The sequence below is a fragment of the Macrobrachium rosenbergii genome, chromosome 6 (assembly GCF_040412425.1).
Source record: "Macrobrachium rosenbergii isolate ZJJX-2024 chromosome 6, ASM4041242v1, whole genome shotgun sequence".
Lineage (NCBI taxonomy): Eukaryota > Metazoa > Arthropoda > Malacostraca > Decapoda > Palaemonidae > Macrobrachium > Macrobrachium rosenbergii.
In genome coordinates, this window is record NC_089746.1 from 1761845 (window position 1) to 1788430 (window position 26586).

A 26586-nucleotide genomic window follows, 5' to 3' on the forward strand; every position below is an offset into this window, starting at 1 on the left:
GATGTCACCTTTGAAGGTAATATCTCGTCCGGTATTAATACCCTCTTCAACACCATCAGCACTTTCAAGACATCCACAAAGACATCCACAGTCTTCAGTCGCAGCATCAACATCATCATCATTCGTTGTTGGTCAGAGTCCTTCAGCATCCACAGCACATGCAAGCATGTCTGCTGAAAACAGCCATGCTCCACCTGCAAAGCGTCTTCTGTTTCCTTTGCTTGAAGACACTTTTCGGGCAAAGAAACAAAAAGCAGAATTTGCTTTCTGGGAAACCAAAATAGCTGCAGCTGAAGCTGAAAGAGCTGCAGCTGATGCTAAAAGGAAAGCATTTGAACTGGAGGCCGAGTATAAAAGCCTTCTAATAAGTCAGTTACGGGCATCTTTACCCAAATAATTAATGCCTATTGTCTTTCCCACTCTTTCTCCTTTATCCACTCCTCCCCAATCATCCATCACCACCCTCTATTCTTTCATCCTTCTTTTCCCCTTCCTCCACCGAGATTGCAGACTGAAATAATGACTTCCGCAATTGCAGAGGTGCCCAGCTCAGGTATATTTTGCCCTATCTAGGAACCATTTACTTGTTTAATTGTAGAATTAAGAATAAGAAAAATAAAACCTCATACATTTGTCATTTCATTTCATTTTCATTTTGACATTTCCAGTGCTTGAATATTATCACTGGCTATGAATATGCTTTAAAGAAAATTTACTTTAATGAAAGTGATTAAATATTGTATTGTGCATGAAGAGTACAGCACTTGGTTCACTAAAGCTGTAATTTCTGATAGTACAGGCAATATAATAACCGAGGACTGCCTGTACTGTACTTGGGACAGTTACAAAAGATGGATATATTTAATTGGAAACCCATCACTCAGTTGTAATAATGAAATCAAGATAGCTTACAAAGTGCCATCCATTTGTAATACCAGCCAACTTCTATACACCAAAGGTTTGAAATAAAGAAGGGAAGAAGGTATATATCAAACTCAAGTGTAGAAATGTATATGTATTGATCTATGACTTAAAAGATGATACAGAGTCGTTTTCCTTTCCATAGAGGAGTCCACCAGGCCAAATACCAGTCCAGTTCAGAGGGGTTCTGTGATGTACAAGGAAGAGGCAATATAGTTCTCTCTTGCTTGCTGATAGTGGGAGCAATAGCCATTCCCGTTAAGTTGGTCCTCCATCCAACATTTTAGTCGTCAATCCTGCAAACAAGAATAAAATATCTGTAGCTATAGTGCATTTAGTTTAATAAAACTATATTATCTTACACTACCGTGAACTGTATGAGGGGGGGAAAAAGGTGTCCTAATGTTAGAGTTAAGTTCTTCAAAGAACCTCTAAATTGGAACATAAAACAAGTACAGTGTTTAATATGTGGGATTATTTAATTGGTTGTCTTTGGATGGCCAGTAATTATACCGGTTTAATTTACACTACCTTTGATATTTTACAGTGGTTTACATACTCGTGTATAAACCCTTGCCCCAAAGGGTTTGTGGAATAAAAGGGACAAAGATAAAAGAGGGAATATGGAAATACAACAATTTGTGCCAATGAGAAATATCCGATTTTGAGTGCTTTTATCATATTTTTCACTGATATTATTTATTGAAGTGTGATTATGAACTACAATGACATGCTTCACTTCTTGTTATGGTTCAGAGTAGCTACACATTAAGTTGTAGGTCCTGAATAACCACTTGTTCCTGCAACGTAAAAACACCATACAATACAATGACATGCAACAAAAGTTAACACCTATTGTGTACTTACATGAAGTGGTTTCGAGAATATTTTCCCTGAAAAGTGCACCATCTGGAACTGGTTCTCCTTGCGCAGGCTGGAACACTTCATCACGATTATGGTCATCAACATCCTCTTCATGTTCATTTTCATCTTCGATTGGGATGTTCCGTTCTTTGCATATATTATGCATGATGCCACATGCCATGATGATCTTGGCTGCCTTTTGAGGGTTGACTCTTATTTCGCCATGGAGAACCTGAAATCTTCTTTTCAGCTGACCTATTCCTCTTTCCACGACACTTCGCGTTTTCTTGTGAGCCCTGTGAACAATATTGAAATTATTCAATTAGTCTTCTTGTTGCTAATGGCATACCTTCATATGTTTTAGGTATGATTTTACATTGAGGCCAACATAAGTTACATTAAATTATTTTGCTTAGATTATAATTACTGCTTTATTTTAAAAATTTTCTCTATACACTATTCAGGCAAATGAGCCATTACATAAGTATAAACAAAAGTAAATATAAGCACCACAGAAAAACTAAGTCTCAATTTGATGTTAACCTTAAATATATACTATGTAACTATACATTACCTGTTATAAGCTTCTTGATGTTGTCCCTCAGGCCTTAGGTAAGGTGTCAACAACCAGCGTTTACACGGGTACCCACTATCCCCTAACAAGTAGCATCCAGCAGGTACTCGGTTCTGTTCAAATCCTCGCCAAACTCCACTTTCACGCAAAATTCTTGAGTCATGAACAGATCCTGGCCACTTTGCAACAATGTTCCTCACTAGGTAATTAGCATCAAAAACAACTTGTACATTGATGCTGTGAAAGTTTTTTCTATTGATGTAAACTTCTTCAAAATCTTTTGGAGCAACAATTTTGATATGGGTGCCATCAATCACACCCACTACACCGGGGAATCCAGCAATTTGTGAAAAGTCAGCTTGTATTCTTTGAATTTCCACGGGATTGGTTGGGAACTTCACAAATCTTTGGATCATCCGTGGAACTGTAAGAGCATCAACAGTCTGTGTAATTATTCTGCTAATTGTGGGCTGAGAGAGGCCAAAGTCATCACCATTGCAGAGTTGCATTTTGCCTGTTGCAAAATATCTCAAAGTAAGCGCCACTTTCATCTCTGGTGTTACGGCATGACTCCTCTCTGTAAGGTTGGCAATCGCCTCTCTGATCAAGTCAGTCACATACATGAGGCCATTTTGATCAACTCTATATCTTTTTCTAAAGTCACTGTCGTCATACACATTGAATATATCCAGTCTTGGACGAAAATTCCTCGGGCGGCGAATGCGGTGTTCTTGTTCGTCTGCCATGTTTACAGTCTGTGACTACCGCTATGAGAAACTCCTAAGTAGTTAGGAGACCTCTCCACCACTCGTAAATCTCGGCCCGAGATATGAGTACTCATAGCGCGTAAGAGGCTTCGTAAAATTCTCTTAAGAATTTTCACAACTTTAAGAGTGTTTTAATGATTTAAGAGTACTCTTAAGGATTTGCGAGCTTTGATAAATATGGACCCAGTTCAGTAGAGGTTTCGCTGGGTCATTTACATTAATGTTTTGTCTTACAATTGACGTTACCCCTTCAGGAAGTTCAATTTGGGAAATTTTATCTACACTGAGCGGGCCAGCGTGCTGGTATTAATACTGGTGTTAGTATCAAGTCTTTAGGGAGCGCCCTCCCACGGTTTTATGCTTTTAAACCCTTCATAAAGAATTTTATAGCTTTTGCTCGAGTAGATTTTGTTCCCCAGGCTGGTGCTGTCTTACAGTCGGCTTTTCTGAATTGTGATACAATGGATGACATGGATATTTATGGATTAATATTACCTTAGCTTGGCGTCAGGAGCGGCCATTTTGGTTGCCCACTTCCTGTTCGCTTCGCTCGGGTAGAACATACCCCTAGCACAAGCGTTTATTATTTTATAATTTTGACTTGTTTATGTATTGATGTATTGTTGTTGGTTAAATTTTAGCAGTATATTTGGTGTTTTGTGGTACTAGCCTGACCCTCTCGCCTTAATCGATGGGTTAGGCTACGTAGGTTAGCTTTGCTCATTGACTCTGCTCCCTTCCCTCCCGACTTTGTCGCTTGCGTCGTGGAAGGAGGTGTGGGCTGGTGAAGAAAGCGCCATGTTCGCTGTTCCATTCGCTGTTCCGTATGTTTTGGGTATGCTTGGATTCTCTGTTAATCCTTCTCACCCTCTAATGAAGGGAGAAAAGTGACTTGCAATGCATAGCCCTGTGCCCAATATGTCGGTCTTCGGTTGGCCTTCTGAACAAAAATTCTCTCCCCTTCACAGTCCCCCCTACCTCCCTTCCTCCACTCTCTCCCTCTTTTTCCCTTTTAGGCTTCGTCTTCAGGGAAAAGATGGGAGTTGGGTTGCAGTAATCCAATGTGCTTAGCCTAACCTCTTTTCGTAACTTCTGGCAAGTGTCTTCTTCCCGCTTTGGGGGGAGGCTCGGTACATCTCAACACCTAGTAAGGGGGTTGAGGCCAGTGTCTGGTGGTTTCCCCACTCAGTCGACCTTAGTATCGTGACACAGCCATGTCGTTACTCCCCCACCTTTCCCCTGTATAGCAGGTGATGTGTTATCCTCCCGTGTGTGGGCGTCGTCCTCTCGGGGCCGTCACTCTCTGGGGGACCTAGACGGGTCTCCAATCGGGGGTTATCCACCCTCCTGGTATCTGTTTTAACTTCACACACCTCGCTAGTGTTTCGTTTGTTCGCTTCCTCATTGGTTCGCAGAACTCCGGACACTTTCAGGGCTTACACAACCCTAGCTGACTCCGTTGGTGCCCCGTTGCTGCTAGCCTTTTCCACTCCGGTGGTCTTTGGTTTTAGTAGGTTGGCTTTACTCACTTCGTTCTCCTATGGACATACGAGAACTGCCCTAATAGTGAACCACTCCGCCCCTCCATAGTAACCAGTGGCGGGGGTAGCGGGGTTTCCGGGGTCTCAGTACTGGAATGACATGTCCAGCATTTAAAAAACTGCTATTCCATGTATTTAACCAGCGAATTTTCTGCCGGTCTCCGGCATCTATGGCAATTATATTTAATTCTAAGTGTGCATGACTTTAGGTTAAGATATATATATCATTCACGTCGGATTATATCCGGCGTCACTTAACTTACCCTGTCATGTTGCATGATTTTAGGTTAAGGTAGATATTATTTCCGTCGGTTTAACTCTGGCGTTCCTTAACTTATTTGCCATGAATATTGTTTGTTTGCTTCACCGGAATACTCCGGTAGGACTAAGCTGCTAATTGCATGACCTGTTATCTGCTCGAGCATAAGGCCCCTATCTCCGCCGGATTTACTCCGGCGTGCCTTCAGTTAAGCATACTCATACACAGTTTATCCATACAGATGGTACGCTGCCAGGAGCCCGGGTGCACCGCAGTGCTGCACCAACCCTGCGGCCATGTTGTCTGCCGCTCCCACTCCGGCTGCGCAGTCAGGGTGGGAGACTTGATCGTTTGGCACCCGGATGGATGTGAAGTGTGCTACGCCTTGTTCGAACAGTTCCAGGATGAGTCGGTAAGCCTAAAGTTACGGCCCTTAGTTTACCCGATTCCTTAACTTATTTGATAGTTTATAAGGTTTTTCTTATATCCCTTATATATATTTTAAGTCCTTGGTGTGCAGTTACTTAGTCCTTGTTATTTTCAGGGCAATCAAGCTTCTCGCAACGCTTCCTTGGCCGCCCTTAGGAGTTGGGTGGCTGGCTTTCGGAGGAACGTCCTGTCGGGGAAGCCATATGTTCTGTCGGAGGCCATCTGTAGCCTCCTCTTCCCCGGCGCCCAGTTCGCTGCGGCTGTCCCAACAGAAGTGGCAGCCCCTTTGATTGAACATATCCGGGAAGCGACGCAGCCCTCCAAGGATGTCATAACAGCGGAAGTGTCAGCGGAAGTGGCGGCCATTAACTTGGACCTGGAGCCCATGAATGTGGAACCGGACCAGGAGGTAGGTAGGGAGGTAAGTGAGGCAGGGGGAGCGGACTCCCTTTTTAATTCCCCTTCATCCTCTGTATCTTCTTTTCAGGGTTTCCAGAAGTCCTCCTACCTTGGAGATAGGTCAACATTGACCATCCCCAAAGTAAAAAAGTCACTGAAAGGTAAGGGATATAAGTCCTCTTCCTCCCGCAAGGCAACTCCCTTTCCCCCGGGGAAGTCACGGGCTTCTAGCCCTGCGGCTTCCGTTGCTAGTGACACTCCCTCTGTAAAGGGGTCGAGAGCAAGGGCAGCCAAAGCCAGCCCCTCTCGTCAACCTGCTTCCAATTTCCAGGAATTGGCAAGCATGCTGCTTGATACGATCAACAAGCAGATGGACGAGAGGTGGAAGACGGTATTGGAAAAGCTGCAGAGCCAGGAGACCAAGATCTCCGGACTCGTGAGCTCCGGCAAGGCAGCTCCGTCCTTCACCATTCCGGACGCCTCCGCCCTTCCTCCTTTCGATAAGGGGAACCCTTGGCGCTTGGCTCTTCATGCCCCCCAGCATGAGGATACTTTAACCATTGAGGGCCTAGGGACGCGCAGACTTCAGGAGTTGGAGTTCTTTCCTCCAGGTCTGCGTCCCCCCTACCCAGGCTTCGCTAGATTGACAGAGGAAGCTTGGGTGAGAACAGATAAGGTCCCTAAGGAGACAGTCATCTTTCCTAGGGATCAGGCTCAATCGGCTCTGCTTCGCACCCTTGCGGAGTGGGAAGCTGAAAATACATTGCTGACCCCCTTCAAAGGAAACTTTACGATGTTTTCTTTGGGGGATAGAATAGCAACTCCTTGCATGTCGAAAGTGGCTCAGGCAATTGTTCAGGCATGCATGGAGGGTAAGTCGATGCCGCAGCTCCGGGAGACCGATCCCACCTCTCTGGTCCTCCCCGGTGACTCCGAATTCTGGAACGGTTCCGTCCACCTTCGGGCGGGCAAGCTGGACCCAGAGTGTGCGTCCACTCTCTTCAGTGAGCAGCTTCCCAAAATTCTGGAGGCCCTCCTGAAGCCGGAGTTCGATGCTAGGTGTCGGCTGAGCCGTACAATCAACTCCTTGTGTATGGCAGAGGCGACATCTGTGCTGTATACAGATGAACCCTTTTTCCAGGTCTTAACTAAATCTCTGCTGGCGGGATTCCAAGCAGACCTGTTTGACTTTGCAGTGGCAAGAACGAACTGTCGCAAACATATTTTTGCGGACGCCACTATTAGGCACGAGCCTAATAAACTGTTGAAAAGCTCGATTTGGGGGGCTAATTTATTCCCCGAGGACGAGGTGAACAATGTCCTGGCGGAAGCAACCAGGGCCAACCAGAGCCTCTGCTCCCAGTGGGGTATTCCCGCCAAACGTAAAATCTCTGAGTCCTCCGGTTCCCATGGCAGGTCGGGGAAAAGGTGTAAGAAGTTTAGGAGGCCACAAACCCCAACTGTAGTCCAGGCTGTACCAGTCTCACCGGTCGGTCAGCCTTCCACCTCAAAGGCCCAACCTCAACAGTTTGTGCTGGTGCAGCCAGCACAGCAATCCCTTGCCTCCCCCACCTTTGTGACGTCTCCGGCGTACAATCCATCCTATGAAAGCCATGGTTCCTTTCGTGGCTTCAATAAAAATGCAAGGGGAAGCTGAGCAAGGGCTGCCTTCAGAGGCAGGGCTGCATTGCGGTCCCTCTCCCGGGGAAGAGGTGGCCGGGGCAGAGGAAGTAAACCTTCCCCTTCCCAATGAGAAGATTCAGGTAGGCGGGAGGCTTTACCTGTTTCGGAATCAGTGGACCTTCAGCCCGTGGGCCCACAGTATAGTCTCCAAGGGACTGGGTTGGAGTTGGATCAAGGACCCACCACCTCGGGTCAGGTTCCATCAACCCCCTTCACAAGCCCTGCGGGACTTCGCGAAGGAACTACTCCAAAAACGGGCCATAAAGAAAGTGAGGCACCTGAAATTCCAAGGCAGACTGTTCAGCGTCCCCAAAAAAGGCTCCGCTCAACAAAGAGTAATCTTGGATCTGTCTCGTCTCAACCTTTACATACAATGCGACAAATTTCGCATGCTTACAATCTCTCAGGTACGGACTCTACTTCCTCGTGGAGCCGTCACCACGTCTATAGATCTTTCAGACGCATACTATCACGTCGATTGCGAAAACTTCTCTCCTTACCTAGGATTCAGGCTGGGAAGGCAAGCTTATGCATTCAGAGTCATGCCATTCGGGCTCAACATAGCAGCATGAATATTCACCAAGCTGGCAGAGACAGTAGTACAGCAGTTACGGTCCCGGGGGATCATGCTAGCCGCATACCTAGACAACTGGATAATCTGGGCATCCACCGTTGGGGAATGCCGGAGAGCTACAGCCATAGTGATCGAGTTTCTGGAGTCCCTAGGCTTTCAGATAAACAGGGAGAAATCCCGTCTAACTCCGGAGGCTCGGTTTCAGTGGCTAGGTATCCAGTGGGACCTAGACTCACACAGACTGTCTCTTCCGCCAGCCAAAAGGAGAGAGATAGCCAAGGCTACCAGGCAGTTCCTCAAGTGGAGGAAAGCTTCTCGCAGGACTCAGGAGAGGATCCTGGGCTCTCTTCAGTTCGCATCTGTCACAGATCTGCTGCTGAAGGCAAAACTGAAACACATAAACAGAGTATGGTGGAGACGAGCCAATATCAAACTCAGGGACAAGGTGTCTCTGGTCCCTCCAGTTTTGAGAAAAAGACTCCGGCCGTGGTCAACAGTCAAGGGTCTGTCAAAATCGGTGCCCCTTCAATTTCCTCCTCCATCACTAGTAATTCACACAGACGCTTCATTAAGCAGCTGGGGAGGATATTCTCAAGACAAAAAAGTTCAAGGAACATGGTCCACAATGTTCCGCCAGTTCCATATCAACATCCTGGAAGCAATGGCAGTGTTTCTGACTCTGAAAAGGCTTCGCCCTTCCAAATAGATCCATATCAGGCTGGTTTTGGACAGTGCAGTGGTGGTACACTGTATAAACAGGGGAGGCTCCAAGTCGAGTCGTATCAATCAAGTGTTGATAGCCATCTTCTCTCTGGCGGAAAAGCACAAGTGGCACCTATCAGCCACTCATCTGGCAGGGGTCCGGAATGTCATTGCGGACTCTCTGTCCAGGTCAACTCCGCTGGAGTCGGAGTGGTCTCTGGACAGAGCCTCGTTCAATTGGATTTGCCTTCGGGTTCCAGGTCTCCAGATAGACTTGTTTGCCATGGAGAACAACCACAAACTTCCTTGTTATGTGGCCCCCAACCTGGACCCTCAAGCTCATGCCACAGATGCAATGACATTAGACTGGAACAAGTGGCAGAGGATCTACCTGTTCCCTCCGGTAAACCTGCTGCTGAAAGTGCTGCACAAACTCAGGTCTTTCAAGGGGCAGGTGGCTCTGGTAGCTCCCAATTGGCCGAAGAGCAGCTGGTACCCTCTTCTTATGGAGCTGAAATTCAAGTGTCATCTGTTACCCAGACCCAAACTGACACAAGTAGTACAAACTCGGACTGTGTCAGCTTCCTCAAGAATTCTGAATGCCCTGGCTTTGTGGACTTTATGAAATTCGCCGCTCAGAGAGGAGCGGATATAAACCCAGTTAACACTCTGTTCTTGGAATCAGATGAAAGAGAATCTACTCTCAGGCAGTACGATTCAGCAGTTAAAAAACTGGCATCTTTCCTTAAACATTCTGAAGCTCAGGTTATGACTGCAAATTTGGCAATCTCTTTCTTTAGGTCATTGTTTGAAAAAGGTCTCGCCGCAGCTACAATTACCACAGCTAAGTCAGCCTTAAAGAAAGTGTTTTTGCATGGCTTCAACATTGACCTAACAGACTCATACTTTTCATCAATCCCAAAGGCATGTGCTCGTCTGAGACCAGCAACCCGTCCTCACACGGTTTCTTGGTTTCTTAACGATGTTTTGAAACTAGCATCAGAAACTGATAATGATAACTGTTCGTATTTGAGTCTGTTAAGGAAGACGTTCCTAATTAGCTTAGCTTCAGGTGCTAGGATATCGGAACTGTCCGCTCTCTCTAGAGGTGTTAATCATATAGATTTCCTCCCGTCAGGAGAAGTTCTTTCCCCAGACCAGAGTTTCCTAGCAAAGAATGAAGACCCTCAGGATAGGTGGTCTCCTTGCAAGGTTGTCCCTCTTCCACAGGATCCATCCTTGTGCCCAGTCACTACACTGAGGGCTTACTTAAGGAGAACTTCTCAGGCTTTGTCTGGTCCTCTTTTTATCAGGGAAAAAGGTGGGACACTTTCCTTAAAAGCTATCAGACAACAGGTTTTATATTTTATTAAACAAGCTAACCCAGATTCAGTACCAAAGGTACATGATATCCGGGCAGTGGCAACCTCCACAAACTATTTCTACAATATGAATTTTGATGACCTAAAAAAGTGTACGGGTTGGAAATCTCCATCAGTGTTTAAGCGCCACTATCTTAAATCACTGGAAGCTCTGAAGTTCCCTACAGTGGCTGCAGGGAGTATTATCCCTCCCTCCTAATTAGTCTTTCCCCCCATTCCCCTCCCGCCTGCCTGCCTCATTGCTTTCCCTGCCATCTTCTCCTGGGCCACGCATGCTTCACATCCTGGCCCTAGTCTATGTATATATAATTGTACCTGTTTTGCGGTGTTAGGTTTATGTGCATTTGTAAATTTTCTTTGTGTTAGTCTTAAGTTTAAGTACTGTTAATTGTCTATGTTTTATGGTTACCTTAAGTTTTGATACTATCTGTTCAGAACCTTGTTTTGTCGACAAAGATTCTTAGTCTTAAGTTTAATGTTTAACTTATATTTCTCTGCTGCTGAGATAATTAACTTAGGCTTAAGTAATGGTGCCTTTATTTATCTCTACCTTTTATTTGTCACTTATAATCTTTCCCTGGCTTGGTATGATTCTCTGATACTATTTCACTGGCTGACACAGGTCCGAAGCTCAGAAAAGGGATTTTGACAAAGGAAAAATCTATTTCTGAGGGAGGACCTGTGTCACCTGGTGACCCTCCCAGGTTATTCAATTTCCCCCCCTAGTAGGCATACCAAGCTAGTTGTGTGGGTGCTAACCTGGAATGAGGGTAGGTGGCGCTCAGGTCGTCAGATACAGACAGGGTGAGTTGCTGTTGGAACGGCTCTTCTCGTACCGGGGGTTATAATATCGGGACATTCTACAGAGTTAGGTCCTGTGGTAGTGGACATATTCACTCACCCTACTCTATACCGACACCTGTTACATAATAGGTGATCGCTCTGAGGGTAGTAACCTCAGCATTCCCGTTGGCTTTCTTTCTCTGGTATATTTAGCAATATTTATACCTAGAAATGTGTGCTCAAGGGAGATTTCACTGGCTGACACAGGTCCTCCCTCAGAAATAGATTTTTCCCTTGTCAAAATCCCTTTTCTAGTTTTTAAACAGTGCACAGTAAACCCCTTTATTCGCGGGGGATGCGTACCACACAGCCCCACGAATACCTAAAACCCACAAATACTCAGAACCCTTCTAAAAACACTTAGAACTGCCTATTTTGATAGTTCAAACAGTCAAAACACAAACTAAAAATGCTTATACAGGTATTAACCTCTTTACGACAGGGTTAGGTTCCCCCCCCAAAAAAAAATTATCGTTTGTTGGAAAAAATGTATCTCAAATATAGCCAAGCCTACACTAGGGTATTCGGTACCAAGTACACATAATAGCCTACCCTACACTATAAAGTATACTCTATACATATACAGTATAGTAATTATTATTATCAGCTAATTCTGGAGTTTAATGCAGTGAATAATGATAATTCAATATAGAGAGAAATTGAATAACAAACAAGAATTAGCTTAGCCTACACTATGGTATATTGTATACACATACGATAGCCTAGCCTACATTATACTGTACTGTAATCTATATTCACATATCATATTATACAAACATCAACATAACAAATATGCATCTTTTCCATGGATCTTTTAAAATGGTATGCCTTAATTCACTGTATCCAATAATATTGTATATATTCTTATATTGCTTTTGTATTAAAAATTATCATCATAGTGATCAATGTTTTGGTTTGGAAATTGATTACGCGGCAAGTTTATTATGCTTTATTTAACTTAGTTCAGAGCGCTTTTCTTGCTTCTAGTTAGCATAAATGAGTCTCTAGATACTTTATTCATATGGGGCAAGGTTATTTTTCGTTATATGAAGTGTTTTTAAGTCGAAATATAACTTAAATACGTCTCGTTGTGAAATTAATTTAGCTATTTTTTCATTAATAGATGACATTGGCCGTTTGGGGGTATTTGTTTTGTGTAAAAAAATTAAGATTCCATTCACTATTTTCACTTGATTTCATCATAATACGAGCTTTACGTATTTATCGTTTATCAGCATAGAAATAGCAGTAATGTGTTCTCCATGCCCAGTAGTTTTGCTTAAAGTACTTTCTCTCCAATTTTAATTACGGTCGAGTTTCATCCATGTTACCGATGCATGGTAATTTACAGTCAATAGCAGCTTGAACACTGTTTTCTCAGCTTCAGCTACAACTTGCAGCTTAAATTTAGCAGTATATTTCCTTGCTGATCTTTTATCCATACCAAATAAGGGTATAATGGAAAAATATATCAGTCCTATTCTACTTAACTTCATTTGTACTATAACTACGGTAATTGTGTATTACCGTACGATGGTTGAAATACAAGCAAAACGACTGTTGTTATCCGATTCAGTGATAAGCAAAAAAACAGTTTCTTGGTCGGCTGGTTATGGCTGTAAGCATTTACGCAAGAGTATAACGTTACTAACAATACTTTTATCATTCTCTTTCACTTTTTTAACCAAAGATGGGATAAAGAGATGGAGAAAAAGAAGTTGGTCTATTGTAATTTGGTCTCTCTCGCTGCCTGATTGTATGCTGCTGCCTGCGCCGGAGTGAAATTTAAAAATATTTTATAAATATTGTCGCACTGGTATTAATTGCTTACCCCATTGCAAAATCGAATTTTCGTAAGGTGCATTATCGTAACTCGCGCACTGCCTGAGTATTTTAATAGTTATATCACAAAAACTGCATTTAGTCATGAAAATGAGATGAAAATACAGTAATTGGTGAATATTTCTTAGTGAAAAATACCACGAATGGGCGAATTTTCAATGAATAATGTGTACAGTACATGTTCCATGGAGAAATACTCGAATAAGTGACTCCGTGAATCGTGAGACCGTGAATACAGGGGGTTTACTGTACTTTATTTTGCTTCACTTGGTTTTGGGTTGAATAAGTATTATGTGTACTGTATATTAGTGTTTTCTCTTCTTGTCAATTACACTGCTGGTTACCACAGTAAATGATAATTATTATAATTAACCTTTTCTTTCAGCAGTTTATAAACTGGTTTTTCCTTTAAATGCTACACCTATTTGATACATATATTTTTGCAACTTAAATTGGCAGAATACCAAAGTTAATTAACCAAGGCCTTCCCTGTAAGGTTTTTAGAGTATAGCATTCATGCCCACTAATGATACAGATCCTCACCTTCTGTGCTTCAATTAATGAGGGCAATGCTGCATTCCCAGTCTCATCTGTGATACCTGTCATTCATGGACGGTTGACCAATAAGCCTGGTTCAAAGGAAGGAAAACTTATTGGTTTAGGAAGGGAGAGCCATCTTCTGTCAATACTTCTTTGTTTGCTTAAAAAATTTCCTTCCCATTTTTAGCTTTAGGAGCTGCTTGCTGCATAACCTGCCTTTCTCACTGACTGCTTCCTCGACTCAAGTCTGCCCTTGCAGTCAGGACCACTATATCAACTACCTCCCCTCCAGGATCCTTCCCTTTCCCTAGTTCTCTTAGTAGTTGGCCAGCTTCCTATGTGGTCCCGCCTAACTTTTGCTCCCTTGCCCACTCATTACTCACCCGTGGTGTCTGTTCTCTCTAATGACTGTTTTATGCTTTGGCATCAACTCTTCCAACCCATTCTGCTGGTCTTAAGAACACTGCTCCTGCTCAAATGTATAGTTACTCTGCATCTACTTCATCAAATCTCACCGTCCATGGCTTTGCTGCTTTGCCCATTCCCTCCCAGTAGCTGGGCAGCTCCCTCTCTTTTGTCTAGGTCTAGGCTCACTCCCAGTCACTTCTCATCTGTTCTGCATGTTCTCTCTAATGAATGACTTTTACTTTGGTTCCAACTCTTCCAGTTTTGACTCACTCTGCTAATCTAAGAAGGTTGCTCCTGTTCTGATGCATAGTTAACTTGTGTCCAAAAAAATTTAATACTGAAATTCTCTCTCTCTCTCTCACCTGTGAGCAATGATGAAACAGTTTAAATGAGCAAGACTTGAAAACCTCCCACATAGAGTTTGCAACAAATCCTCCTCCTACTCCTCCTCCTCTGTTTCCTGTTCCAAGAGGTCACGAAGTGGAGAACTGGTAAGAAAAGGCTCTGAGGTGTGTACAGAAATGTTAAGAGGGAACACAGACACAACAGATTCCTGGGTGGAAGAACCTGGCACATCAACAAAGACTGCCAAAGTACTTGTTTGTGGTTCCAAGATGAAGGACCGAGTTACCGAAGAAGTGGATAGTGATGGGCTTGGCCCTGACCTTGCAGGCCCCACTACTAGAAGTCCTCTTCTCTAAGTTGGTTGAGAACTACTTCTGCTTGTTCTTTGCACTACTGACACCCTGCATGGTAGACTAAGCTATGCCATAATAACAATTTCCAGCTTCTGAAAGTTCAGCACCTTCCTGGCCCTCTCAGGAGGAGATGGGGCCATACACAAAATACACAGCACTGTACACAGTAATAACAGCACATGCAACACTGCACAGTCACCCAAAAAAGCTGCACAGTGTATCACAACACAGGCTACCACACAGCAACTGTTCAATATGCAATTAATGACAAATGATGCACAACTTGCCAAAGCACTTGGAGTTGGTGCAATGGTCTTAACAGGCAGCCAATGAGACAATCAAACTTTATGATGTAGTCATGCATATGCACATATATATTGTGGTAGAATGCAGTTGTGTATGGATGGTGCTGAGTTGCAGATGGTGCACATGCAGATAATTTTGATATAATATATATATATATATATATATACAAGATTAAGCCTTTTCCTCCAAGAGGGGTGGCTCCCAAGAAAAGAAGGGACAGTTATCACTGCCACCTTCACACGTAAACTTTTAAGCCATGAATGAGCCCACTGTGCAGGATGCTTTCATATACATATATATATATATATATATATATATATATATATATATATATATATATATATATATTTTTTATATTAAATACACACACACAATATACAGTCGGGTGGCTCATTTGTAAACAAATCATAGCAATGATATAAAAAAAGGAAAATAAAAGGAAAATTTTTAGTTCACTTATATTTTTTTCAATACTTAGACATTTCTCCATTATTTTTAACTTTTAACCTTCTTGGCATTGAATGTGCTAAATCTTTGAAATATTGTGCATCCATGTCTTCAAACCAAAACTTTCGGATGGCATCCTTCAATTTGGGGAGGACGTTTTCTCATCTGCTAGTGCCTTCATTTCCGTTTCATGTATGCCCAGCAATTTTCAATTGGGTTTAAATCTATGAATTGCCTGGCCAGTCCAATTTCTGAATATTAAATTCCTTAAGAAGGTTTGTGACCTTGTGAAATCGGTGGCAAGGTGCTCCATCTTGCATAAATACACGCATGCCCAAAAGTTCCTTGTAAGGGACTAATTCATTTTCAAGACATTTTCATAAATCTCTCCATTCATTGTCGTGCTCTCTGGGAGAAAATATAATCCCCCACTACCCCCATATCCGCTGAAACATCCCCATACCATCACATAAGCTGGATGTTTCACAGTCTTGACTGTGTATTTTGATGCATATATAGATCCTTGGGGCCTCCTTACTTTCTTGCCAGCGCTATGAATAATGTGGAAGTTAGATTCATCGCTAAAAACTACCCTTTAATCCTTTTCAGTCCACTTCAAATATTTTCTGCAAAAAGCCATCCTTTTTTTTTTATATGAGGAGTGGCTTTTTGCTGGAACACGACATGGGAGACCAAGGTCTTTCTGCAATCGATGTTCAGATATTCCTAAGCAGATCAGGGTTTTGAGACTTCAAAATTTTGGCTGGCATTGATGGATGTTCCATAACAATCCTTTTAAAATGTTATCCGTTCTTTTTGTAGTTTTCGTATCCCTGAGCCTTTCTTCCGCTTCAGTGATGAATCAAGGTCTCCTGTCTTGGAGCGGTTGCACCACAATGAGACGGTGCTTTTAGAGATTCCCAGCTCTTTGCAATAGCTGACATTGACTTGCCAGTTTTCCATAGGGTCACAATTTCTGCTTTCTTAACCAAGGATAAGGAAGTTTTAGCCATAATTCATTAGCTAGCGCATATACAATGTGTGTGACGAAAAGTGAATGGGGCACGTGTACAATGACAGCCAACCTTTGTGATAGCTTGAGTATCACTGAAGTGCATTAGAAACTCATGGTACCGAACAGCGAGACAATACAGGCTGCCAGATATAACGATAAATTGGGGAATATATATACTTCTCGAGGCGGAAATCGCAAGAAAAAAGTCCGAACGCTTATTACAGTAATATATAGTCGTATATATATATTTTTATATATATATATATATATATATATATATATATATATATATATATATATATATATATATATATATATATATATATATATATATATATGTATATATATATATATATATATATATAATATATATATATATATATATATATATAGGCAGTCCATGGTTAACGGCAATCCGGTGTTATGGTGCTTGTCTAGCGATGACGATAACTGGATTTTCGACGATGATATGCGCTGATCTCTGGTTATAGACGCCGATCCCTGGTTATCGGTGCTGATCCCTGATTATCGGCATCTATCCCCACTTAACAGTGGCACTGATCCCTGGTTATCAGTGCCAATAACTGGGGATTGGTGCTATTATCACCTATTTTCGATTATCGATGGTTTTCGGTTATCGTCACGCCGTCAGGAACGGAACCCCTGCCAATAACTGGGGACTGCCTGTATATGTGTTTGTATATGTGTGTATGTAAGTTTATACACATAATGCTTGTAGTGGAAACTCAAAGATTGGATATCTAAAAAAAAGATCCTCAAGATCAATTCCTCAGCTTTATGGCTTTGGACCGACAGCTGACACCTTAGTGAAACCAACTGAAGCAAAAATACTGAAGGGAGCAGATGAGGCAATACAGGTGGTCCAATGCCACTGAGGAGAGTTTACATCACCATCTGATGATTGCAATCTTCTCTTCTTTTTATAAATGTGGGTACACTGTATTCATCTCTAACCACAGTGTTTAGCTATATAAAGCAGTGGTTTGTTTCAGACCTACAAAGGGTTGGAATGTCTGTTAAATATATGTGTCCATTATCAAGAGGATCTGGAGCTCTTTTGAAGGTAAATACCCATTACCAAAGAAGGTTGGGAGAGTTTTGGCCCTTCACCTAGAATAGGCTTTGGCTCATAATGGTCTTCTTTAATAAACCTTTAATACACTAGGTAAACCATGTAAATATGAAATACTTGCAGGCCCTATGTAAAAATGCATTATATTAGATTTAATAATTATACCCGCCTAAAAGAGCCAAAATGATGGTTGCAGCCCTACACAATCAAGAATACACAAGCTAATAACAAAAAAATATAAGTATTCACTGTCATCACAAAAACTGCAATTAACACAGATTACTGTGTACAACAGAGATAGAAAAACTATATTGTAATTGATTCCCAAAGCACTAATTCCATAAAAGCAGTCACAAAGAACATTTGAAACAAACAGGAAGCCTTAAAACATGAAAAAATATACATCACAAAGTAGACTATCTTACTCCCTCTCTCATACACATTGCTAAATAGTATCCTCTCTTGGCCATCACCCACATCAATTAAAACTAGTACTTTTCTCATGTTTTCCTTAAGCTATCCTTAGGAAATGTTTCAGTTCTTTTATTTTTCTATAATTTGAATACTGCTTTTTTATTTACCCTTGATCATTCCCTCATGTCAATAACTGTTAGGCAAACATTCAACTCTATCAAATTTCTTATCCCCGATCTTAATATTAACCTATAGCACCATCCTTCAATCAACTCATAGTGTAGGCTGCACATTTCATAAATCTGATCATTTTTAGCATTCTGATCTTCCCCAACTATACTATACATCCGCCCCTGTGAGAGTCAATGCCACACAGTTTTTTAGAAGTTATATTCCTGTTGTGAGCAAATTGTGGACTGATCTTCCTAATCATAATCTTCCTTTGATTCTTTGAACTTCAGAAGTTGAACTTGATGCAAAAGCTTTTTTGGTGAGTACCTGACATGATATTCGCTTCACATTTTATTATTTATTTTACCTTTTATATTGTTATGGATATCAGGCCTTTTGCCTGTTAAGAAACTGAACATTGTCAGTTTTAAAGAAACAAATAAAATTTTTGAGAAAAGTGGTACTTTCATGGGCCGAGAAGCTGAGTCCAAGTTCTCCCTGTGCTTAATCGATCCTAAGGGAAAACACGTGTTTCCTGCCTGTCCCAAATTCTATTTCTCTTGTCTTCTGCTGTGCGAATTCTTTTGTATTTTCAAGGCCATACCAGAGAGAAAAATAGCTGGAAGGCATCCGGTCAGCCAAGGAGAACATAACAATGGCCAGAGACGTCATTGTTATGAAGTGAGGGAGGCGTAACTCACCAGCTCTCGTCAGAGTAAGAACTCCCCAAAAATCCTTCCCAAGGCAGATCAAGGGGACGACCCTATACCTCCATCTGATGCCCTGAAGTGAAGCAACCATTTATTCTGCCTGCCCACCACTGATGTAGGAAGGAGATTCCACTCCGGTTGCCAAGCACTGCCACATTCCGTAAAGGTATGCCTGGAGTGCAAGGAGTTCTCCCTATTTTATTCTTTTATCTCAAGCTTTTCATCTTTATTATTCCTTTTCGTGTTCTCTTCAAGTGCAGTGAAAATATGCCAGGTGTCCCTTTAATCTCAGTGAATTAATGAGTAATTATCCTTTTGACAGTGATATACATAGGTGTGTGTGTGTGTGTGTGTGTATATATATATATATATATATATGAATGTCTATTTCTGTAATACTACAGTGTAGTATGAATATAAGAAGGCCCATAAAACACTATTTAAACGTTGAAACCATATATTTCGGGCACTTGTTTCTGTGCCCCTGTTCACTGGTATAATATGGACAGATGAAATTTTTACAAGGGTATATATACAAAACATAAAGGTGTGGCGTTAAGTCTCCGATGGTATGGAGTGACCGTTTCCTAAGAAGGAGGAGAATGACCAATCCCCTAGTGGTTTTTGGCCTCATTAGCTCCCGTTTGGCGACGCATCTGGAGGTCGTCTTTCTTGGGCCATCTTCTTCAGTAGTGGTCTTAGGATTAGAGCATCGATGTCATCCGATTTCCAATGTCCTCCTGACAGGTTCATATTGTTGGTTTGATTGATGATAGCAGATTCCAGCATCTTTCTTTTGTACGAACAGCTACTTTTGAAAACCAACTCCGCTCCACTCCAGTTTATGACATGTCCTGTATTTCTGATATGAAGGAAAATCCCTGAACTCTCCGAAGCGTAACGTACTGATCTTTTGTGCTCTGTTATTCTTTGCGAGAGTGATCTACCTGTCTCGCCTACGTAAATGTCCTTACAATTGCTACACGGTATCTTGTAAACTCCGGCTTCTTCCCCTTTGTTATTTAAGTATACGTTAATGAGCGAACTCCCAATGGATTTGGGATAATGGAAAATGAAGGGATTGTCAGACCTGAGTTGTTCGGTGGCTTTTTGGATGTTTTCGCTGCACGGAAGCTTTATATTGTTGTTGAAATCTATTTGTCTGTTGTGAGTGGGACCTCTATAGTATATTTTATTCGCTTTGTTAATAGCCCTCTCGATAATGTGTGGTGGATAGAGCAGTTGCGTTAGGTGTTGGCGGATCGTGTTGAATTCTTTATCTAGGTACTCATTTGAACATATCCTAAGTCCTCTGAGGAATAAGTTGCACCCTACCATGATTTTTACGGAGACGTCATGGTAGCTTAAGAAATGAATGTAGGAAACAGCGAAGGTGAGTTTTCTATATACTGTAAATGCATATCTGTTCTGTTTTCTTATGATCAGTACATCTAGGAACAGCAGCTTTCCATCCTTTTCCCATTCCGTTTTAAATTTTATGGTCGGCACTAGCGAATTTAGCCTATTAAAAAATTCATTAAAGTCCCCCAGCTATTGTCCCAGAAAGTAAAGATATCATCTACGTATCTAAGCCAGATCATATTACGGGGTTTGATAGACGACAAAAGTTCTGTTTCGAAATATTCCATGTACAAGTTTGCTAGAAGGGGTGATAGGGGACTTCCCATGCTACAGCCAAATTTTTTTTTTTTTAAATTACCATTCAAAGAAAACACGTTGTTAGTTACAACAAATAGATTTCAACAACAAAATAAAGCTTCCGTACGACGAAAACATCCAAAAAGCACCGAACAACTCGTGTCTGACAATCCCTTCATTTTCCATTATCCCAAATCCATCCGGAGTTCGCTCATTAACGTATACTTAAATAACAAAGGGGAAGAAGCCGGAGTTTACAAGATACCATGTAGCAATTGTAAGGACATTTACGTGGGCGAGACAGGTAGATCACTCTCAAAGAATAACAGAGCACAAAAGATCAGTACGTTACACTTCGGAGAGTTCGGGATTTTCCTACATATCAGAAATACAGGACATGTCATAAACTGGAGTGGGGCGGAGTTGGTTTTCAAAAGTAGCTGTCCGTACAAAAGAAAGATGCTGGAATCTGCTATCATCAATCAAACCAACAATATGAACCTGTCAGGAGGACATTGGAAATCGGACGACATCGACGCCTAATCCTAAGACCGCTACTGAAGAAGATGGCCCAAGAAAGGCGACCTCCAGATGCGTGCCAAACGGGAGCTAATGAGGCCAAAACCACTAGGGATTGGTCATTCTCCTCCTTCTTAGGAAACGGTCACTCCATACCATCGGAGACTTAAAGCCACACCTTTATGTTTTGTATATATACCCTTGTAAAAATTTCATCTGTCCATATTCTACCAGTGAACAGGGGCACAGAAGCAAGTGCCTGAAATATATGGTTTCAACATTTAAATAGTGTTTTATGATATATATATATATATATATATATATATATATATATATATATATATATATATATATATATATATATATATATATATATATATATATATATATATATATATATATATATATATATAATATATATATATATATATGTGTGTGTGTGTGTGTGTGTGTGTGTGTGTGTGTGTGTGTGTGTGTGTGAATTAGTAACCTCCTCAAATCTTGCTCTTGTTATGTATGTCCATGTGATAGGCATTTTGAGGAAATTTTCACTTATCTGCTTACAGGAGTTGATGACCCGTGCATTGTGATTATTGCAAGTTCCTGGTTGATACAAGTGCTGGGAATCAACGCAGAAAGTCCAATGCATAACGTAATTAAGGCATCTGGAACTAATTCGCAGTATTCAGCTTTCTATGTATCTGGGGGCCAAGATTTCCCCGCTGTAGAACAATTCCTAAAAGCATTAATATTGCTATTATTGACTGAGAGATGCCCTGTATGCTGTGCTGTCCAAATTAGTCTGTAAATTGTAAATAAACCGCACATAATTAATCAAGGTATCTCTCTGGCGACCTTATATTCCCATTTATTCTCTTTTAGTTTACAAATTGCAGCCCATTGGCAATTGCTAGAACAAGGCAGGAATCTCAGAATTCCCAGCTGCATTACTTATAACAATCTATCATTACTGATATTGTTTTTTTTGCTATTTCTCTTTCACAGTTTAATCTTTATTTCTCAATATCCTTTGATATACTGGGCTGCTTTCCTCACTGGGGTCCTTGAGCTTGTAACACTGTTTTCCCAACTAAGGTTACACCTTGAATTGCAATGATAACAATAAAGATACACTCTGTTACCTTTAGAAATCTGTTATTATGTGAACTGTTAATGTAAGATTTTACTACAAAATAAATGTGGTATATAATCATGAATAGTACATGGATGAAAAGGGTCAACACAGAAACATATGGACTTACTCAACATCAGGATTTTTGGATCCATTCTCATTAAGCCATACAACTAATGCTGTCAAAATATCTAGCTCTGACTTGACCATTAATCCATCTTGTGCCAAAAGGGATTTCAAACGTTCTTCACCCAAATTGCGGAATTCATCTGTCCGAACAATCTGCCTAGGATACCAAAATAATATTTAAAACAAAAGGAATACCGTAATCAAAACTAAAAAGTACCAAAATGCACAGACAAGCCAGTGTAAAAATATAACACAGAGATGTTGGAAATTTATTTTTCTGAGACAAGTATTAGGAATGACAGTGAAAAAAATTGTACACAATGAAGAAAATTCTGATATGGAATACATACAAGTGTATAAGAATTTAATTTAATAAGAAGTTTATCTAACATTTAAAATGTCAACTGCCTTGGGCTGCAAAATTAAAAGTAGAAAAATATTCACAAATATGACCTTGCTTCATAAATACAGCCTATTATTTTGAAACTTTCTACAGGCAAGGTAATTATACTAAGCCATGAATCTCATAGCGAATAATTCTGTTTCGTACATACAAACCTCTATTACTTATTTGTTTCTAATACAGAGGTAGGAAATTTAAATTTCTTGCCTGTATTCCTAATCTTATCTTCACCATAAATGCATTCAGGGTACATATATGTAATACTCTTAAAAACATGAATGTGAGACCTGATTTCAAAGCTTTGTTGCTTTTCCAAAATAAACAAAAAAGAAACTTGAAACACAAAAAACCTGCTTGTACTGCCATATAATAATAATTTCAAAGCTATCCCACGTTTACCTAAGAATTTTGGAGTTGATGTGGCATTTAAGAACAATAAAGAACTCTCATGACAATACTAGAAGATATGCATATCAAATTTCATGAATCTTATGATAACTTTCATATCAGTCATACTCAAAAAACATTAGAAAACATAACAGGAAAGCATAAAAATGTGTAAGATATGCAAAGGTGAACTGTGGAATTTTTGCTCATTAGTGAACACAATCATACAGTCAATTTAGCAGGGGAAAATAAGATAGTTTATTAAAATAATGAACTGAAAATTTCATTTATTCTAGTTAACTAAAAGAAAATTGATCCACTAATTTCAAATAAATGTGTAAAATGTATACATTTAAAGGAAGGTACTTGATATGGAAGGAAAAAGAATAATAAGATTTGTAAATGGACTCTGACCTCAGCCATAAATAAGTGTACGGTTCCAACCCCTTGCCCTTTTAGGTGTGAATTTTTGGTTTCCAACGGCCTGGGTATCTGTTTGTGCTATCCCCTACCATATATATTGTGAATTTCTAGGGCTACGTATCAGTCCCTCGATAATTGCTTAGAAATACAGTCCAACCCCCGTATTCATGGGGGATGTGTACCATAGCCCGCCGCAAATAGTTAAAATCCGTGAATATTTAAACACCCGTCTCTAAAAATGCTTATAATTGCCTATCTTGAAAGTTCAAACACCAAATGTATACCTTAAACTATCATCCTACATCAAATATACCTTAAACTAATATCCTATTACCATATTAATCTTTGAAATGATTTTATTAATATCATTTCGAATGATGCTCCTGCTTGTGGCTCTTCCTCCTCCTCTTCTTCTTCTGGTGTGGGTTCGTCGAAGCCTAAGAATTCTAATTCCCCTGTATCATCGCCTTCCTGTGTCTGTACGTCACCACCTTCCTGTGCCTGTACATTGCCACCTCCCATAGCTGCCAAATACTGCTGGTATAGTTGTCGCACTTTTTCGCAAATGATGTTGGAGTAAGGGGGATGATGTTCTTACAGCAGTCCTTTACCCAAAATGCCAGTGCATATTCCATCTTAATGATTGTCTTATCACACACTGTTGAAACTGTTTTTCCACTACCGAAAAAGCACATGCAGAGATACGGAAGGCTGTAAGTCTTCTGTATCTCTGCTTCTTTCTTCTTAATATACCTCACGGTACTTTCATTCAAGTCAGAATGGCGGGTTACCGCACCGTAACTTTTGCTTTCCTTCAACATATCCAGAAGTTTTACCTTCTCATCAAGCTTCATGACTGCTTTCTTTTGTGTAGGCTCTTTGCCAGAAGCTTTAGGAGGAGCAGGGCATTTAAGAGACATTTTAGGGCACGATCGGCTGTGACACACAAAAATTTAAAATGACACGCACAATTCACGATTACACCCGATAAGGAGATGCTATGTATTACGCAGTAAACTGGGGGAGATGAGTCTCCCCCCATCTTGCAGAGATGGATCCATCTCTGTAAGATGGGATTAAGGATCTAGCCAATCAACGCCAAGTGTACACCCAATGAGCACCAAGGAAAATGAATGGCATTCCTGGATTGGCTGCTTTGCAGACGACAGCCAATAGCGCACTGGGTATTATTGTACTTGGGCATACAGCATCCCAGCACTCATTTTCTTTCTCTACCATTTGCTGGCTTGGGTAAAATACTTTTTAAGACAAAAAAATACATGCCATTGAAATTCTGCTGTGTTTACATTAATATATTGCATTGCTGTAATATTTGGAATTTTGTAAATCTTTTTTAATCATAAAAAATGTATTTATGTAGAGTAGTCACAAAATTATACTATACAGTATATTAAAATGAAAATACTCTACATCAGACACCCTAATAATGTAGTCCGTACAGTATATTAAAATGAAAATACTCCACATCAGACACCCTAATAATGTAGTCCTTTCGTTCTACAAACTAAGTACTTATCATAGATATGCTCTACGTACTATGTATCATCCTGAAACACTTTGATATTTCAAAATCATCTTACAACACAACAAAATATCCATAAAATGTACAATATGCGCAGAATATCACTGTCGTTATGCGCAATACCCTGTATGTGCATATGTACACTGTATACGATGCACAAATGACCCAGCATCTCAGTTCACTGTGTATGCCTCTAGAGCTCGCATGTCATGTAAGTACGTATCGGTGCGGATTTGCGTATCTTTTTGAATCGTGTCCTTAGCTGCCTTCTAAATACCTTGCTTCTTCTAAGGCTTCTAGCAAAGAGCCTAAGCACCACAGGAAGATCATGACTCAAGAGAAGGTTAATGTGATTGTTATGTTAAGTGAGGGTAAAAGTCATGAAGAAGTAGCAGGCTGTTATGGCCTGACACTGTGCTGTCACGTTCATTGAGAAGGAATACGAAGAGGGTAGAATGCTTGGGAACGCCCTTGCTGGAGAAGAACTAGTCACCTTCGTTCATGTACAGTACTCTTTATCCCACCAACGGACCAGGATTTTAAAGAATTTCTTGGTCTGTACAAATTCTTAAAAAAGTCAGGAAGCTCCAGACAATGATAGAGGCATGGGATAATTTTCCAACTGGCCTTAATGAACTGATGCAGCCATATCATAACACCTTTGTGGACATGTACAATTACCTCAACAAGGTGATGCCTCCCAAAACCCCTGACGAAGCACCTCCTAAAGAAGGGGAAGAGGTGACCTCAGAGGGGATGTAACTCCTCTACTTTGCTGTGCAGTCATATCTTCATCATCAATCATCAGACTGCACAGCTACCTCATCATCATCATCTGTAATCAACATTCATCACCCGTGAGTACCCTTATGATTTAATCTTATTATTATATATTTTATTACAGGTACCCAGTGTATATATTATTATTATTTAATCTTATTGCAGTAATACCCCAAATTGCGCGATTCGAGTTGCGCGAATTCACAGACACACAAACATTTGCAAATATTGAAAAAACCTGCAAAAGTGTTTATGTTTAATTTTTTATGTAATTTATAAGTTTTCAAGCTTTTATGTGTAAATTAAATAACATTAAATAATAAAAGTAATAATTCCCTCTCTCTCTCTCTCTTTTACTGAGATGAGAGAATTTTTATGGTACATGTATGTTTATTTGTTTTGTATGATAAATAAATGTTTTACCTAATATTAAGTACTAATTTTCAAATATTAATAATAATAATAATAATAATAATAATAATAATAATAATAATAATAATAATACAATAATACTTCGATCCTACACAAAACCCTCTGTCTCGCGAATTCACAACGTCCCACCAACTTTTCACTGGAACCTAACTAATGGGCATACGATTTTTTCACAGACACACACGAAATTCTCGAGAAACCCTGCAGAAGTGGGTGTTTAATTTTTAAGTAATTTACAAGTTTTCATGCTTTTATGTGTAAAATCTGTATGAAAAATGCATTTCATTCTTTTATGTGTAAAATCTGTATGAAAAATGTATTTCATGCTTCTATGTGTAAAATCTGTATGAAAAATGCATTTGATGTTTTAATATGCAAAATCTCTATGGAAAATGCATTTCATGCTTTCATGTGTAAAATCTCTATGAAAAACGCATTTCATGCTTTCATGTGTACAATCTGTATCGAAAATGTATTATTTTTATTTTTGTACATGCATAAATATAATGCAAAGGTAATTTCAGCACATTCACTTAGTGTACTTTTACAAGATGTGATACCCATTTGCAAAGTTACTGCACTTTTCAAAGATGATAC

The 26586-nt window shown here is 40.4% G+C and overlaps 2 protein-coding genes across 4 annotated transcripts in view; both read right to left on the reverse strand.

Moving 5' to 3' along the window:
• The window catches only part of LOC136839107 (gigaxonin-like), a 268846-nt gene that overhangs the window by 121532 nt on the left and 120728 nt on the right, over nt 1-26586 (reverse strand). For all 3 annotated transcript variants that reach the window (XM_067104756.1, XM_067104754.1, XM_067104755.1), the window contains exon 5: nt 22023-22178. In XM_067104756.1, coding sequence (XP_066960857.1) covers nt 22023-22178 — 156 coding nt within the window. The remainder of the gene's footprint in view (nt 1-22022; nt 22179-26586) is intronic.
• On the reverse strand, nt 1001-7443 carry LOC136839108 (putative nuclease HARBI1). The gene is made up of 3 exons (XM_067104757.1): nt 2360-7443; nt 1789-2081; nt 1001-1217 (listed from the first exon to the last, which is right to left on the reverse strand). Coding segments are annotated over exons 1-3 (1041 nt in total). The 5' UTR covers nt 3106-7443; the 3' UTR covers nt 1001-1215.